This window comes from Leptinotarsa decemlineata, unplaced genomic scaffold (genome assembly GCF_025532065.1).
Source record: "Leptinotarsa decemlineata unplaced genomic scaffold, Ldec_3_MD MMD2_tig00026358_RagTag_RagTag, whole genome shotgun sequence".
Classification (NCBI taxonomy): domain Eukaryota; kingdom Metazoa; phylum Arthropoda; class Insecta; order Coleoptera; family Chrysomelidae; genus Leptinotarsa; species Leptinotarsa decemlineata.
The window spans coordinates 433,972-452,165 of NW_027412703.1; the positions used below are offsets into that span (position 1 = coordinate 433,972).

General features: G+C 39.6%; 1 protein-coding gene across 1 annotated transcript in view; it reads left to right on the plus strand.

Annotated features, from left to right (window-relative positions):
* LOC111516380 (putative inorganic phosphate cotransporter) overlaps positions 1 to 18,194 on the plus strand; it is a 45,338-nt gene that overhangs the window by 14,336 nt on the left and 12,808 nt on the right. The window contains exons 3-6 of the mRNA XM_074184881.1: positions 4,179 to 4,491; positions 11,864 to 12,081; positions 15,930 to 16,079; positions 16,675 to 16,807. Of these exons, the coding sequence (XP_074040982.1) occupies positions 4,179 to 4,491; positions 11,864 to 12,081; positions 15,930 to 16,079; positions 16,675 to 16,807 (814 nt within the window). The remainder of the gene's footprint in view (positions 1 to 4,178; positions 4,492 to 11,863; positions 12,082 to 15,929; positions 16,080 to 16,674; positions 16,808 to 18,194) is intronic.

An 18,194-nucleotide genomic window follows, 5' to 3' on the forward strand; every position in this document is an offset into this window, starting at 1 on the left:
TATGAAAATTAATGATCTTGTCCCGAGAAAAACTATATTCGTCTGTGAATTCTATCGTCTTCAGAAAGTCACGATTTCTTCTAATCATTTCCAGCATCCAATCGCAATTCGGAAAGTCTCGCGGTAACAGTGCCTGTACTCGTTGCAGATGGTAAGGGTATAAGAGTTGTTTCTTTAAAAATCGAAATACCGTCATATGATCAACATTTAGCTGGAAAGTAATCTTTCTAGTACTGGTAGTAGGTTGTTCTTCATTCAAATTAAGTACTGCTTCCTCAAGCTGTGGTGTTCGTACTTCTCGATGGCGACCACAATCCTGCGTTCTTTTGTCGAATGAACCATATTCTCGCAATCGTTGATGGAGTCGAGCAAATATTCTATGTGAAGTATGCTGCCGTTGAGGATACATTTCAGCATATCTTCTATAAGCTTCTAACTCATTCCCCTGAATTATTAAAGTAACAAATTAAGAACAGAACAACAACACACAATCAGTATCAATTCAATTTCGAAAACTCACAAGCTGACAAGCGTCATATCAATTCAATTGTCACTATCGCTAATAGCGACCTACTAGATAGATTAGTTTCGTATTTTCGCTTTTATGACGATGTATCTCTATAGTTGTTCCTAAAATAATTTTTTGCTGCAAACTGGTTTATTTTGGGCAAAAAACCCAAGAGATATTTTTTGTTTAGAATGAAACAGGTTATCGGAAATAAATTTTTAAATGGTAAACAAATAATAAGACATAAAGTTACATTGGAAATAAATTTTAGGGGTTGCGTTTTCCACACCATGGAGTAAACAAAATAAATTTCTGTTTAAGTGTCTTTTTGATAGTACAAAATGTCAGGTTGATTTCAATATTGTAACTTTTTTAGTGCTTGTGAAAAAAATTGTTATACAAATTTTATGTACCCCTTTAAGGGGCTGTATCTTAACAAGGGAGGCTCCAATGAAATTTCTTTATATGAAAGATCCTACATGTCTTCGATGAGGAATCACCTCCTTAAATGTTTTACACTTATTTAGTTACACCCTGTATATCAAAATGAGCTGCTACAGCTACAGATACCAACAAAAGGTACAATCTTGAGCTTCGCTGACGAAACGGTTGTCTTGTATACCGACTATTCATGGAACCAACTAAAAGCTTCTGCAGAAAAAGATTTTATTGTGATTGAAAAATGGTTCTGCAATAAACTCACTATCAATTTCGAAAAAACAACAAATATTACGGTATTGACAAGACAGCGATTATCGATTATCGTAAGGCATTTGATACAATTTCGCATGAGCTCATCTTGCATTTGCTCAGATGCGTTGCGGTACCCGACAACATAGTGAGATGCATTGAACAACTGATATCACTTTGGCGAACTCGCTTCACCATAACATCTAGTCAAGCCAGAGCCAAACAGGGTGGGTCACTTTCAGAAGGGGTGTATTTCAGGGTGATTCCCTCAGTCCCCTTCTATTCTGCATCTCACTATTGGCATTATCCGTTGCGCTCAGAAACACTCGAGGGTATAACTGTGGCACCCCCGGAAACCGGAGGCACAAGGTCACCCATCTGTTTTATATGGATGATCTTAAACTTTATGCCTCTGGAGAGAAGGATCTCCATCAGTCCTTGAGGGTGGTGGAAGAGTACACGCATGCTATCGGTATGAAATTCGGGATAGACAAATGTGCAATGGTTCATCTCAAAAGAGGACGATGCGGGGACTACGAAGAGGATGTGCAGCTCGTAGATGGAAGCATCCTACACCATCTGGATGCCGGAGAGACGTATACTTACCTCGGGGTGGAACAACGCCACTCACAAGAGGTAACTCCAGTGAAGAACTCTCTCCGCGGCAAGTATCAGCACAAACTTCGACAGATCTGGTCATCGGAGCTGTCGGGGAAGAACAAAGTTGCTGCAACAAATATGCTTGCCGTTCCAATCTTACTCTACTCGTTTGGAGTAGTGAAGTGGACTCGGGAGGAGCTGTATCAACTCGACGTAAGGACCCGAAAAATGATGCATCTCTATAGGAGTTTGCATCCCAAATCGTCCGTTCCACGGTTGTACTTCCCCCGACAACAGGGAGGTCGTGGACTTTTGAGTTTGGAGTGTCTACATGACAGAATGGTACTGGATACAGCCTGTAAAGTCGTCAGGAGTTTGGATCCCCTTCTCTGCATGGTCCGTGACCATGAGAGAGCAGGAATTGGAGCATTTCTCCTTAGGGCAGCTGCTCGAACAGCTGATGAACTCGGTATAGTTTTCGACTCTGAACGAGATAAGCCAATGCATGGGGACTTCTTCAATAATATTGAAGACCTTGGCTTATCAAAGCGCCTGACGTTCGCTTTTCTCAGGTCGAGTGGGCTGAAGTCGGAAACTGAGGGGTTCATCATGGCTTGCCAGGATGGTGTCTTCAACACCTTCGTCTACCGCAGTCGCGTGATGGGTATAGAGGTTCCTGACACAAGGTGCAGGGCCTGCCGCGAGGCGCCCGAGACCCTAATGCACTTGCTATCAGCATGTCCAGCATATGCGGTCTCGGCCTATATCCATCGACATAACGCGGCCCTAAGAGTGCTATATTACCATCTACGGCATTCTTACGGTATTGACGAGACACCGGTGTTGCCCTACGCTCCGGGGGATATTGAATCCGTTGTGGGGAACGAGGAGTGCCGAATTTATTGAAACTATTCGTTCCCCACCCTCAGGCTCATACAAGCTAATAAGCCTGATGTAGTCCTTCTCGACCACCAGACCAAAACGATATTTGTCGTGGAGTTTTCAGCTCTTGGCGAGACGAATATCGTCAGAAAAGAGGAGGAAAAACGGATAAAATATCGAGATTTTCTCTTCGAACTCCGCAGACTCTATCCAGATCACTCTGTCAAGATGGTCGTTCTGATTATTGGAGTCCTTGGTGGAATGATGTCCTCTCTACTGTCGAATCTTAAAATCATACCGGCTTGCCGCACTAAGGCAGAAATCTTAGCCGCACAGATGCAGAAGGCTGCCTTTCTTGGCTCACTGCGTTTGCTCAGGGCACATGATTCTCGGACCCAATGATCACCTACCCCACGGTGTGGGGAGTGGTCATTGGTTGATAATGCTGGCGCGCCCTCCCGAATGTATCGGAGCTTCGGGGGATAGGGCCTGACCAGCGCACACTACGGTGAAAAAAAAAATAATAATATTTATTGGAACTATTCGTTCCCCACCCTCAGGCTCATACAAGCTAATAAGCCTGATGTAGTCCTTCTCGACCACCAGACCAAAACGATATTTGTCGTGGAGTTTTCAGCTCCTGGCGAGACGAATATCGTCAGAAAAGAGGAGGAAAAACGGATAAAATATCGAGATTTTCTCTTCGAACTCCGCAGACTCTATCCAGATCACTCTGTCAAGATGGTTCTTCTGATTATTGGAGTCCTTGGTGGAATGATGTCCTCTCTACTGTCGAATCTTAAAATCATACCGGCTTGCCGCACTAAGGCAGAAATCTTAGCCGCACAGATGCAAAAGGCTGTCATTCTTGGCTCACTGCGTTTGCTCAGGGCACATGATTCTCGGACCCAATGATCACCTACCCCACGGTGTGGGGAGTGGTCATTGGTTGATAATGCTGGCGCGCCCTCTCGAATGTATCGGAGCTTCGGGGGATAGGGCCTGACCAGCGCATACTACGGATTACTGTTTTTCAAGCTGAATTTCGCCTTTTATCGAATGTTCCATTTCCAATAATTACAATTTAAACAAAATGGAACGTTCGATTTTGTTTAATTTGTAATTATTTCATGAATAAAGCCGATTATTATTATTATATTCACGTTGCTTCTGCATTACGTTATTGAGATGCAAATTGATTTTTTTTTCAAAACAACAAAAACATTTCTACACACCAGACTTGTATCAAACACTCCCAATCGAAGTTTCATCAGGATATTATTTTAAGTATTCTAAAAATTATTCCACCTCGGAGGAACTTGCAGGATTTGAAATAAAGTGATTGAGAACTTGAATAAGAAAGCCAATCAATGACAAAAATTATTTTTTTAGGATGACTCATATGGAGATGATGAAGATAATTCCTTGACATTCTCCAGTTTTTGCCATTTGATGATTTACGATTCCAGTCTAATGAGAATATTTTTATTAATTCTAGACCTTCGAATGGACAAACCGAAGTGTAGTTTTATCGGCATTTTTCTGGGGATACGTCATTTTACAAATTCCTGCTGCTCAATTGAGTAAAAAAATTGGTATCAAGTGGATGCTTGTGGGCTGCACAACAGTAGATGCAGTATCCTGTTTACTAATTCCAATAGCAGCAAGTCGATTAGGGTCTGTGGGCGTGATGGGTTGCAGATTCACAGAAGGTCTCGCCCAAGGAGGGGTAGCACCACTGGTCCATAGCTTATTGGGATGTTGGGCACCCCCTAGAGAAAGATCCGTACTAGGAACTTTCGCTTACGCCGGTGAGTTCAACTAAATATGTGTGTTATGATTCGTAGCAACAATTTCAACAATCAGTTTTTTCAACACCCTCGCGAAAAACTGTCTAGTAGATTACAACATATCACCAAACAAATGTTATGTTACTTCGTTATTTTTTTTATTTTTTAAAATGCGGCATTGAAAAATACATATAGGGCGTTCCAACAAAAACTTAACCCCCCTGTAAATCAGAAACGGACGTGTAATCGAAAATTCTAGGGGGACTAATTCTGATATGGAAATCATACCCGAAACTTCACCCCCCTTTTTTAAGGCAAGGGGGTCGAGTAATAAATCATTTGGAAGGTCGACGTAGGACGGTACATCAACTTCTGACAGAGGGGGACTCCGGGGGCTCCGTGAAGATGAGGGGGGGGCAACGCACGGTGCTGCAATTGGAGGCCCCATGGTGTTCCGTATATGATTTATCGTACAGAATTGTTTTCATGTCCTGTTATCAGTAACCACACAAAGATAAGCGCTTGATTCATCGATATAAAAGTATATGAAAACAACAAAAGTTATAGAACTCACAGAGTCATCTATGAGTCACTAGCTGAACTATATATTGGTTGAAGAAGGACACTGTAAACACTAGATATATGGGTGTTGTCATGCGACACAGTGTGCGTAGTTGCCGGTTTTATGATGTCTATCAATACGGATCGGTGTCTGTGCAACTGTCAAATGTCAATGAGGGTATGGGACGGTATCTGTGGTGGGGAAACGTCGGGCTGTTGCTAACTTCAGGGCTAACAAATTGGTGTTCACGGCTGCGGAATTGAGGATCGTGCAAATTATATTTCTCGTTCACACAAAAGGGTTTTTAAAAACTTTTTATTTGAACAGAGTAACAACTAATAACTATGAAATATAAGTACTGGCTATTACAAAACAATTGCACCTATTTATATATAAATTATTGCCGACTTTGCAGGTATCAGCAAAATAATTGATGTCGTCTTCGGGTCATCGAACAATATCCTGCTGATGTAAGAGGTTATCGAACTGTAACTTCTCCATCCCCTGGGGAAGTCTTGTAAGGGACGAACAAGACTGAAGATGATGCTTCGTGTTCGGGAACTGGTGGATCATCATTGGATGGTTCTTCCCTCGTTTGCCTTTTCAATCTGTAAATTACGTATAGAATGAAGATGGTGATTGAAATGTAAATGGGAGTCATCCAGAAATGGCTATTATCAGATTGTCTGGTTTCTTCTGGGATGAGTTGTAACCTATCTTCTTCTAGGGTCAGATGTTGTAGTTTATCCAGGGGAATCTTATCTAATTTCAATGGTTTGAATTTCAGCGAGGAATTGATGTGAGCTGTCTTGATATTTGGTAAAGTGAGGGGTTCGTCTAATATGACACTTTTGTAGTTTATGAAGGCTTCGTTGTTGGTTTTGAATTCACAACCTGGTGGAAGTTTTATCAGATGCACTCCTTCCAGAACCATAACTTTCGTTCTGGAACAATGTGTAGATATCTTCGTGGATGGGTTGAAGATCGTAGTAGTGGATGAAGTCGTGGGTACTAGTCTTGATCTTTGCTTGTCCCATCTTGAGGGGAGGTAGTCCCGGATTTGTCTTGAGGTTCTGGATTTCGATCTCCTGTCCTCTCGTCGGATGAAGGCTGTACAGGGGCGAATAATTTAGTTATCTTATTAGGCAAATGTCTTATATTTTTCTTATGGACGTTTGCATTTTCTGTCTCGACAGTTACCGTTTGGTCTTTTTGGATGGATTTTGGGAAGAAGGGTGGTAGCAGTTTGTTTCTTTTCACTGTTTTTCTTGTGTACACCTTGGTGCAGGGTTTGTAGGTAATAGGAGTTTCTCTTTTCTTGTTTCTCTTCTCTATGATATTTGTTTTCTGTTTCTGTAAATCTTCGTTGATTTTCCTATATATTTCCTTCGTTTTTTCCCTGTGTTGTTGGACGTAGTTGTTAATCAAGGCTCGTCTTATGTCGATATCGAATGGGTCTTGACTATTGAGATGTCCGTTCAGAATATCCATAGGTTTTTGTCTTGTTGCTGAATGGATAGAGTTGTTGTATCCTAGGATGGCATAGAGCATCTGTTCTTTGATGTCTCTTTTCTTATGCGTATCTCTCAATATTCTCAAGTGCTCGATCGATGTGGAATGGAATCTTTCGACTATCCCGTTTGACTGAGGGTTTTCTGGAGTGGTATAGTGAATGTTGACTTTATGTGTGTCAACAAATTCTTGGATCAGTGACGATCATATGTGGTATTCCATGATGGTTGATGAATACTAAGAGAGCATTGAGAGTGTTGATAGCATTACATCCCTCTATTGGATACGCCTGGCCATATTTTGAAAATGCATCCACAATCGTCAGGAATTTTTGTCCACCAGCCTGAAAGGTATCCATGTGTATTATTTCAAGAGGCTTCGTTGGGGTAGGTGTCAGCATGAACTTTGGCTTCTCTGGTCTTCGATCATACTTGTTAATTTGACAAGTTTCGCATAAGTTAATTGCTTCTTCGATATCCTTTTTTATATTGGGCCAATAATACAATATTTTGATCCGAGTTTCCGTTTCGGTGATTCCTCTATGGTTTGTTTTTCCTTCATGATGCTGCTTGATTATTTCTTTTTGTCTAGCTGAGCAACTGACATCTTCCAAAAGGCGGTTGCATTTTATGAGATCAAAAGCGGAATTCTTGAATGTCTCTCTCAAGATTCTGCACATGCTGGGGTACAGTTCTTCATCTTCGAACATCAAGTATTATAATATTGGACTTTCTCTGGCTGTATGGTTGGTGATGCCACTAGTATCTTCGTCTGGGGTAATTTCCGGGTTCAGGTTCACGCATTCCTTGTCTCCTTCGGTTGGGGGTTCATTCTGAATTTCTTGTTCTTGCAGTATGGGGTCCTTATCTTCAGGAAAATGGTGATGAAAGCAATCTTTAAACAGATCGTTGATGATGTCATCTGCAGACTCAGGAACTTCTGATGGAGGATGGTTGAATAGAGATGCCTTGTCGTCGTCGTAGTTTGCTTCGTGGAGCTCTTTTGTATGTATCTCTATTCTGGAGAGCGCATCGGCGTTGGTATTGCTTGTGCCTTTTTTGTAGACCACTTCGTAGTCATACTCTTCTAGCTTCAGGCGCCATCGGACCAGTTTTGAGTTTGGATCCTTCAAGGAGAAGAGCCACTGGAGGGGACGGTGATCTGACAGAATTTTGAATTTTCTGCCGAAAAGATACAGTCGGAAATATTTGGTGGCCCAAACTATTGCTAGCATTTCCTTTTCGATGGTAGAGTACTTCATTTCAGTTTCGTTCAGGGTCCTGGATGCATAAGCTATTGGCTTGTCTTTTCCTATGGGTCCTTGGGACAGAACGGCTCCTATGGCGAAATTGCTGGCATCTGTGGTCAGATTAAAGGGCTTTGTGAAGTCCGGATACTGTAGTAGTGGTTCATTGGTAAGCAGGTTTTTACAAGTTTGAACACATTTTAGGAATTCTGGCGTATGCTCTATATGGGCATCTTTCTTGAGACAGGAGGTTAACGGTTTGGTAGTCTTGGCGAAGTCCTTGATGAACTTTCTGTAGTACCCTAGAAGTCCTAGGAATCCTCTGATTTCTTTGACAGTTCGAGGTACAGGATAATCCATGATTGCTTTGACTTTTGCTGGGTTTGGTTTTATCCCATTTGGAGTGACGATGTGTCCTAGAAAGCTGACTTCTTTTTTCAGGAATTCGCACTTGTCTACTTGTATTTTGAAACCAGTTTCTCGTAGACGTTGGAAAACTTTTGTGAGGTTGACCATATGCTCCTGCAGAGATGTAGAGAAGATGATTATGTCATCCATATAAACTAAGCAGATAGTCCCTTGTAGACCCTTTAGGACATTGTCCATAACCCTTTGAAAGGTCGCTGGAGCATTTTTCAGTTCAAACGGCATACGCAGGTACTCGTAGTGTCCGTTTTCGACGTTGAATGCGGTCTTAGGGATGTCCTCCTCTGCCATCTCTATTTGGTGAAATCCGCTTGCCAAATCCAGGGTAGTGAAATATTGACACCTTCCCAGTTTGTCGAGGATGTCAGAAATGTTCGGAATAGGGTAGCGGTCGTCGATTGTCTTCTCGTTGACTTTGCGGAAATCCACAACGATACGCCATTTTGCTTTTCCAGAGGCGTCCAGTTTTTTTGGAACGACCCAAATTGGTGAGGACCAGGGAGATTGGCTAGGTCTGATGATTCCTTGGTCCAATAACGAAGTTATTTGCTTCTTGACTTCTTCCTTGTGTACATACGGATATCGGTATGATTTTGTGTAGACTGGGATTTCGTCTCTGGTTTTTATATGGTGTTTGACCTGATTGGTGAATGTGAGTGAGGAATCTGGATGGTGAAAAATATCAGCATATCTTCTGCATAATTTTCTGATATGCATCTCCTCTTCTGGATTCAGGTGGTCTGTTCTGATTAGATCATCCATGTTGTTGATTGGGTCTCTGTTTCCTGATGGGATTATGTCAGCAGAATAAATATGATGCTCTTGAAGATTTATTGGGCTGCTGCGTACTGGTTCGGCTAGAACGATTTGGAGCTTATCTGGACTGAAGTTGACAATTTCCGTCCAGGCTAGATGATCACGGGCATCAGTGAGAGCTTCACGGATGTAAGCGCCTTGCAGTTTTTGTCTTGGTATCATGATAGTTCCATTCTTCTCCTTCACCGGTAGTCGTACTTGGGTCACGCTGTCTGGCTCCAATTGAATAGAGTAGAACTGGGTCTTATTGGTTTCGTAGTACTGGATTGGGAGAGAGGAGTATTCGGTTGAAAGGGAGGATTCAGGAAAATTCAGTTCAGCTTTGAGAAATTTCAGGTTGTCGAGTCCAATGAGGCCATCAAAAGTTTAGTGGAATTTGAAGAGGTAGAATTTCAGAATGCCATTTGAGTTAAACTCAGGAAATATGGGAATTTCTGCACTGTAATCTTGAGAATAGTTTTGGAAAATGGAAGTGACAACAAAGGGATCTTTTTTGATGCAATCCTTGTAATATTGGAAAGCTAATTCAGGATTGAGAAAGGATTTTGTTGATCCGGTGTCAATGAGGAGTTTGAGGGGAGAATTTGCAATGGTTATATAAGGAAGTTCTCTCTTATCGTCGAATGTATGCAGTTCCACTATGTTTCTTGGTTTTGTCCTGGATCCAATGGAAAATTTACATCTGGTTCCTGTTGGTCTTCTTGAACCTGGAATTCTTCAGTTGGTTCTTGATTGGGATGAGAGCAGGTTTCTTCAATGTAATAGGGGTTCGCTTCATATCCAAAGGCTTCGTCATGTTGCTCAATGTTGAACATGGGAGCTGGATTGAAATTTGGTCTTGCCTGAGGTTGGGTTCTCATGCTCCTCGTTGGTGCTCCATAAGTATTTCTGGTACTGATGCTCATTGGTGTTGGTTCTTGTCCGTTCTGCCTGTTTGGTTGATTCTGTCCAAAATGTTGTGGTTGGACTGAAGGCCACATCTGTCTCTGTTGAGTATTTGATTGCCAATGTGGTCTGAAAGTCGGTTGTTGAAATTGTGGTTGGAATCCCATTGCCTGATGAGGTTGTTGTTGTCCGGGTCGTTGAAAGTTTTGCATGGGTTGGTACATCCGCTGTGGTATTGATTGTTGGGCATATTGGTGATTTGCAGTTCTTTGCTGGGTCGGGAGTGGTTTCTTGGAGACTTGTGGGGGTCCAAACGTCCTTTGTAGATAACGGATATTGTTTTCTTCTTGGATGTACTGCATTGCTGTTGCCAAGTCTATTGGTTTCATTGCTCTTATGGTGGATCCCATGGGCTCTCGTAGTCCGGCTAGGAATGTTGTTAAAGCTTGTTCTTGGAAGAAACTTTTCTTGCTGATCTTTATCGTATCATCGGCGGTGTGTAATTCGATATAGTTTGATATTGTGTTTAAAAGTCCCATGACTTTTTCGTAGAAACGTTGTGGTGTTTCGTTCTGGTCTTGTCGCAGGTTTACCAAATCTCTTGTTAAGGAATTTTCATTCCGTTGGTCGGCGAAGTTTTGGATTAGAGTTCCTTTGATGCTGTTCCAGTCACTACATCCATAAACTGAGATGACGTCTTTGGCTCTGCCTCGTAGCTTGTTGAGTAGTCCTTGTATCAATATATGGTTCTGAAAACAACCGGGGTCTTCAGTATTCCAATATTCGTTCAGAATCATTGTTGATACGTTGATGAACTGGAATAATTCATTGGGGCTTCCATCGTATTCGGGTACAATCCAAAAATTCTTCAGGTCGAATTGTTTTGCCATGTTGATGGGATTTAAAGGTTGGTCAATTGTTTGAGGAATAATGGATGGGCGAGAATTGGTAGTTGAAGGTGAATTTGGTAAAACTAAGGTAGGGGGACGTAAAATAGTATTTGCAATTGATGAAGTTGAGTTCATTTATGCTTACAGGATGACGATGATGGCTCGTTGCATATTCTGTCACCAAAAACTTATTTCTATGTAGATATTCCTTGACGGGCGATAGTGAAGAGGTATTCTTGTCTACGGCCGGAATTCTTCCTGGAGTACTTGCTTCTCGGTGGAACTTGGTTCGGGAGAATAGTGGATAAACGTTTGAGAACGACGAGGATCTTCTAAGGACTCTTCCACTATCCTAATGACTGCGCCAATTATATTTCTCGTTCACACAAAAGGGTTTTTAAAAACTTTTTATTTGAACAGAGTAACAACTAATAACTATGAAATATAAGTACTGGCTATTACAAAACAATTGCACCTATTTATATATAAATTAAGCATTAACAGCATGTTGCTCACACCACTCAAGCGTACTACTTGACACGTTACCGCGTACCACCAGTTGGGAATCCCTGACATAGAGTATAAACACCAGAGGACCCATTATTGAACCCTGTGGCACACCCACACTTAGGTTAACACGTTTATTAGAGGAAGGTCTGTAATTCATGTGTGCGGAAAAAGTGTTTCTATTAGATTATTCTACTTTCAATTCGAAATACTGGAGTGCCGAACATTTGAAATAATATACTTTTCAGTTGTGGAATTGGCCGCGGTGGTAGCGCGTCCGACTCACGATCGGAAGGTCGTGTGTTCGATTCCCGCTTCGACCAGATATTTTTCTCGAGAGAATTTATCTGGTTGAAGCTGGAATGATTCTGCAACCGTGTTAGGAATCTGACGTTAAACGGTAAGACCTCGTTAGTCCTTAGCTCGCACAAGTTTCTCAACTTCTGAGAGTTGTCGTTCGTATGGGGGCGGCAGCTGATTAACGGAAAAACAGATTTTAAACAGATTAAACAGAAACAGTGGAAAGTATGACACATATTTCATTTTCAGGGTGCATCTGTGGAAATATCCTATCGTTATCTATCACCGGGTTCATATGTTCAAGCAGGTGGGGTTGGCCGGCGGTATTTTACATCTTTGGAAGTTTCAGTCTCATGTGGACATTGGCTTGGATCGTCTTTGGAGTAGAGAGACCAAGTTCTCACAAAACTATTACGGATTCGGAAAAAAACTACATTCAAATCAGCCTCAATCAACAAGTACATAAGGTAGGTTATCAGTTAGTTAAGAGATAAATCCTTAAATTATGTCAAGTAATATTATCTACATCATATTTCGAATTCCAAAGACATGCTCAGTATTTGCGGATGTGCCAATTTAAAAACCGAAGAGTAAATTAAATCGATTTGATCATTTAACGGTTGCACCCGCAATGTTTATGTTTGTGAATTTCCAAGGATTCTAAATAATTGAGTTTGCAATCCTTCCTTGTATAGTGGAGAATTTCCGTATCGTTTACATTCGGAAACTTGTGGTTGCATGCCAAGGAATGGTTTGAAAACGTCGAATAATTTTTTCCTAGTCTGAAGGACCTTTCATGTTCAGCATACTGTTTTTGGAAATTTCGTCCGCATTGTCCCACATAAACACTATTACACTTTGGAGACTACAGATTTTTCCAACTTGTCGACCTTATCTTTGGCATTGAAAAGGAAATGAGATAACCTGGCATGTGGTCTGAATGCTACTTCCACATTGTTTTTTCTGAAGAAACCTGCGATTATCTCTGTTCTTTTTCCAAAATATGTTAGCGTTACCCATTTCTTGATCTCTGGTTGTTTGACCTGAGGATATATTAATCTGTAAGTGAATTTCCGGATTAGTTTCCTGACTAATTTCTGGATAATATCTGCGTTGAAACTATTATTATGACATATCTGTGTAATTGTATCAATTTCCCTAGCTAGATTGTCTGCGACAAATGCAGTGAGAATGCTTTGTGCAACATTGAGTTGTAGGCTGCTAATTTATGACTGTCTGGATGGAAAGAATCGCTTCATTTCTAAAAATATTCAATCATACAGGCTGATTCACGGTGGATGGCACATAAGACGTTTCTGGTGAACCAGACAACGGATCACTTTGAAAATTTAATGGAGGGCATATTCGGACATTCTCTAGCCAACTAGAATATTTTCGACAATGCGATGTTGCCGCTTCTATTAGAAAGCAGTAGCAACTTTGATTTTTCAAATGGAACACTCTGTATATAATATTATTTTTCGAATCTCCAACAATTGCCCGACAACTTTTCTTGATATTTCCCTATACCTATCAGTTACCGTTTTCAAAATAAAAATTAATTTCAATTTTTTTCTTCGAAAATCATGACTTCTAAAAATGCCGATATCTTTTAGTTAAGAAGTACTATGATATCGAAATTTGGTTTGGAGTTAGGTGATACTTGGACACTTCCCACACGTCAGCCTAATCTCCGTTACTTCAATACAGGGTGTTAAAAAAATACAGTTTTTTCATTTGCTTGAAAAAGTTGCTGAAATTTGAATATTTTAAATAGAACACCCTATATATTATTGAAAATTCGGAAAGCTGCTGAAATTTGCTTTCTTTCTATGTATATCATACCTATACCTAACTAGTCAAGTTTCGGACTTATGAACATTTATTTGTGAAAATGTCCCTTCAGAATGGTATTTCCATTTGGTATTTGGTAAGCAGGCCATGATTACTATTTGACAGTAGTGTTGTGACATTCTCCTAATAATATCGACATTTTCGTCACTTCAGAAGTTGCAAATACCTTCAAAACGATGGAACAAAACTATTCAAACGAAGTTCTTATGAATTTTTTTATTATTTTTGGACAGTGTGACAAAATTATCAGCAGAACATGTAGAAAGTTCAATGAAATGTATCCGAATCTACCGCCAATGAACCTCAAGAAATTTATACGAATTCAGAACAATTTCAATATGTTTGGATAAACTTTAAAAAAGCACCAAGAAACTGGAAATTGGAAATATTGATATGAATAATTATAAAAAAGTAAAACAATCATGTGGAATATTTCAAAATATGTTCGAATCGCTGGCCGTTCACTTCCAAGCACTTTAAAATGCGGGTGTTGACTGCTTTCGTGGTGGCAGATCTGATTTCATTGGGATCCAAATCTTCAAATGTTTGGGCAATCCTTTCTAACAAATCATCTCTCGAACGCACGGGTATTTTGTAAACTTTTTCTTTAAACATTCCCCACAATTAAAAATCTAATGGATTAAGATCGGGTGATCTCGCTAGCCAATTTCATGGTCCCAAGCGCCTCATCCACCGATCGTCAAATAGTCTATCCAGTTCTGCGCTCACTTCTCTTGTGCAATGTGCAGGAGCTCCGTCTAGTTGGTACCAACAGTTTCGATAATCTTCGAGTGGCAGATTATCCACGAAACTGTCTACAGTATTCTCCAAAATATTCAGGTAGCTTCTGGATGTTAATGACTCCTCGTATATCACGTACCTCAATTTGTTGTTCATCAACATGCAGAAGACATTAAAACTAAATTTTTTTTGAAATCCGGCTTCTTTTGTGAAGTGAGAATTTTCACTGGACCAATAATGACGATTTTTTCTATTAAAAATCCCTTCTCTCGAAAATTTCGATTCATCAGTCCAAATAATTTTATTTAAAAAAAGTGGATCTTCTTGAATGCGTGTCAACAACATTTCACAAAATTCTACTCTCTGTTGAGGATCTTGAGGCTTCATTGCTTGAATTTTGTTGAATTTATAATCATGCATTTTATGTCTTCGCAAGATTCTTTGAACCGATGAATATTTTATACCCAAATCTTCTTCAGCACTTCTTATCGATGACTCGGGAAATGCGTGAAAATATGCTAAGACATTAATCTGGTTGTCTTCGAAAGTTACGGGTCGAGGCAAGTTTCTTGGTGCTTTTAAAGTTGATCCAAATGCATTGAAATTGTTCTGAATTCGTATAAATTTCTTGAGGTTCATTGGCAGTAGATTCGGATACATTTCATTGAACTTTCTACATGTTCTGCTGATAATTTTGTCACACTGTCCAAAAATAATAAACAAATTCATAAGAACTTCGTTTGAATAGTTTTGTTCCATCGTTTTGAAGATATTTGCAACTTCTGAAGTGACGAAAATGTCGATATCATTAGGAGAATGTCACAACGCTACTGTTAAATAGTAATCATGGCCTGCTTACCAAATACCGAATGGAAATACCATTCTGAAGGGATATTTTCACAAATAAATGTTCATAAGTCCGAAACTTGACTAGTTAGGTATAGGTATGATATACATAGAAAGAAAGCAAATTTCAGCAGCTTTCCGAATTTTCAATAATATACAGGGTGTTCCATTTAAAATAATAAAATTTCGGCAACTTTTTCAAGCAAATGAAAAAACTGTATTTTTTTACCACCCTGTATTGAAGTTACGGAGATTAGGCTGACGTGTGGGAAGTGTCCAAGTATCACCTAACTCCAAACCAAATTTCGATATCATAGTACTTCTTAACTAAAAGATATCGGCATTTTTAGAAGTCATGATTTTCGAAGAAAAAAATTGAAATTAATTTTTATTTCGAAAACGGTAACAGATAGGTATAGAGAAATATCAAGAAAAGTTGTCGGGCAATTGTTGGAGATTTCAAAAATAATATTATATACAGAGTGTTCCATTTGAAAAATCAAAGTTGCTACTGCTTTCTAATAGAAGCGGCAACACCGCATTGTCGAAAATATTTTAGTTGGCTAGAGAATGTCCGAATATGCCCTCCATCGAATTTTCAAAGTGATCCGTTGTCTGGTTCACCAGAAACGTCTAATGTGCTATCCACCGTGAATCAGCCTGTATATTACTGACATGATGTAAGGATTGGAGTTGAATTCCTCCAGAATAGTTGCATCGTTTCATACTTGAAATGATGGAAATATCAGGAGGATGTATAATGGACAGTGAAAAATATATTTTTCGGGTGCAATAAAATTCTGTTTTAAAATGAATTGACTATAAAGCTGTACTTTACAAGAAAGCCCAACTTCCACAAATGTTTCTTCCCCAGATTCACAAGACTCCATGGAAATCAATTCTTTTATCCCCACCATTCTGGTCTGTTACCCTCGCATTTGTAGGAGCAAATTGGGGAAGTTCTGTCCTTCTTACACAGACACCAACATATTTATCGAACATTTTTGACTACGATATAAAAGCCGTAAGTATAACTGATTTTTTTCTTTACTAATGAAAAAATCTTGAAAAAATTAGTTCCACTAGTTCATTCGAATTCTTGACAAGGTTGAAGATTGAAGAAATAGACGAATTCACTGCATTGCTCCGAATTTCAGGCATACATTTGAAATTGTTCTTTTCAACAGGAAGATTTTAAGGCAAATTGAATGCCAACATAGAGTTTCTATCAGAACGTCTAGACATGAGTGATTTTCTTCTAGAAAACGCCACCCCTTGCCATTATAATATTCACCCTTGTATCACCAATTTCACCAAAATCCTTTGCTAGTGGTGAACAAGAGGGCATTGAATCGCACTTTCGAAGAAGTTCAGGTTATATCGTGTCTTCCAATTGAAGTATTCAATTCCAACTTTTGTAATTTGTATCGGATTTACTAACTGAAAAATGATGGAAAAATATGGATTCAGAAAATAAACCATTTCCTATTACTTCACTGACAAGTTCAAACTCGCAATCGCAATAATTTGTATTTTTTCAATCAAACTTATATTGAACTAGTAATGACTTTAACAACTTTTATCGAATTTATCTTATTCATGTTTTTTTTCTTTTGCAGAACAGTTTGTTTTCGGCCGCACCATATGTGGCAATGCTAATCTCTTCATTAACATTTAGTCCCATCTGTGACTGGTTAATAAATAACAGCATTGTTTCGAGAACTGTAGCTAGAAAAATTTTCAATACTATAGGTGAGTGTCGATTTATAAACCATAGTATATATATATATATATATATATATATATATATATATATATATATATATATATATATATATATATATATATATATATATATAAATATACTCTCAAAGATACTCAGAGAAAACTATAAAAAGAGCTTCTAAGATCACGCAGAAACAGCAGAAACTCCAAGAAACACTGGTCATAACAACCATACTACCATACATTAACGGAACCATTGAAAAAATTAGCAGAATCCTCTGCCAACTCAATATAGCGACATCGTTCGTAACAGAACTTACAGTAAGGTCCATGCTCCGTGATCTCAAGGATCAGATACCACCGTTAATCAGCTGTCGCTCCCATAGGAACGACAACTCTCAGAAGTTGAGAAACTTGTGCGAGCTAAGGACTAACGAGGTCTTACCTTTTAACGTGTGATTCCTAATACGGTTCCAGAATCATCCCAGCTTCAACCAGATAAATTCTCTCGAAAAAAATATCTGATCGAGGCGGGAATCGAACCCACGGCCTTCCGATCGTGAGTGGGGCGCACTACCACCGCGGCCAATTCCACAACAAAACTGATAAAATTCTTATGATCCTCATTCATAACCGCACATGCATTTTCTAGTTCTTGAGACTTGAAACTATAGTATAGCCGAGTATCATCAGCATAGAGATGCACATTGCAGTTTTGGATTTTAGTAAGGATATGGGAAGAGTATATGGAGAACAATAATGGACCAAGTATGGATCCTTGTGGAACCCCAGATCTCAGAGACATTTAATCCGACCAGACACCATTCATACACACATCGGAAAAGTCTAGGGATATTTTTAAAAAAGGCAATAATTTTTTTTAGATCGCTTCAGGGAAAAAAAGTTGACGGGTGATTATTAAACGAATGTAACTTACAACAAAATTTATTAAATGGTCAAAAATACTGAGTGCGCATATAAGCAAAACTAAAAATAAATATGGCTCTTCTTTGGCACCCCGAAAAAAAATCATAATACAAAAAAAATTGGAATCAGTACAAAGTATGGCCTCCACGCTAGTTTATTACGTCCCTACATCTATCGTGCATCGACAAAATGAGATTGTCAATGTCTTGTTGAGGTACATTTGCCCATTCAGCGATTAAAAGCTCTCTCAATTGAAACGTTGTGTGAATGTTCCCCGTATGCGGAGTAATTCTTCGTTGAAGCATGTCCCACACATGCTCGATGGGAATCAGGTCCGGTGATTGTGTTGGCCATGGCAATACATCAACTCCTCCGTTGGTGAGCCAGTCAGTCACTAGACGCGCGACATGTGGACGAGCATTATCGTGCATTAGGTGGAAGTTTTCACCAACAGCACCAGCAAACGGACGGACGATAAGTAGAAGAA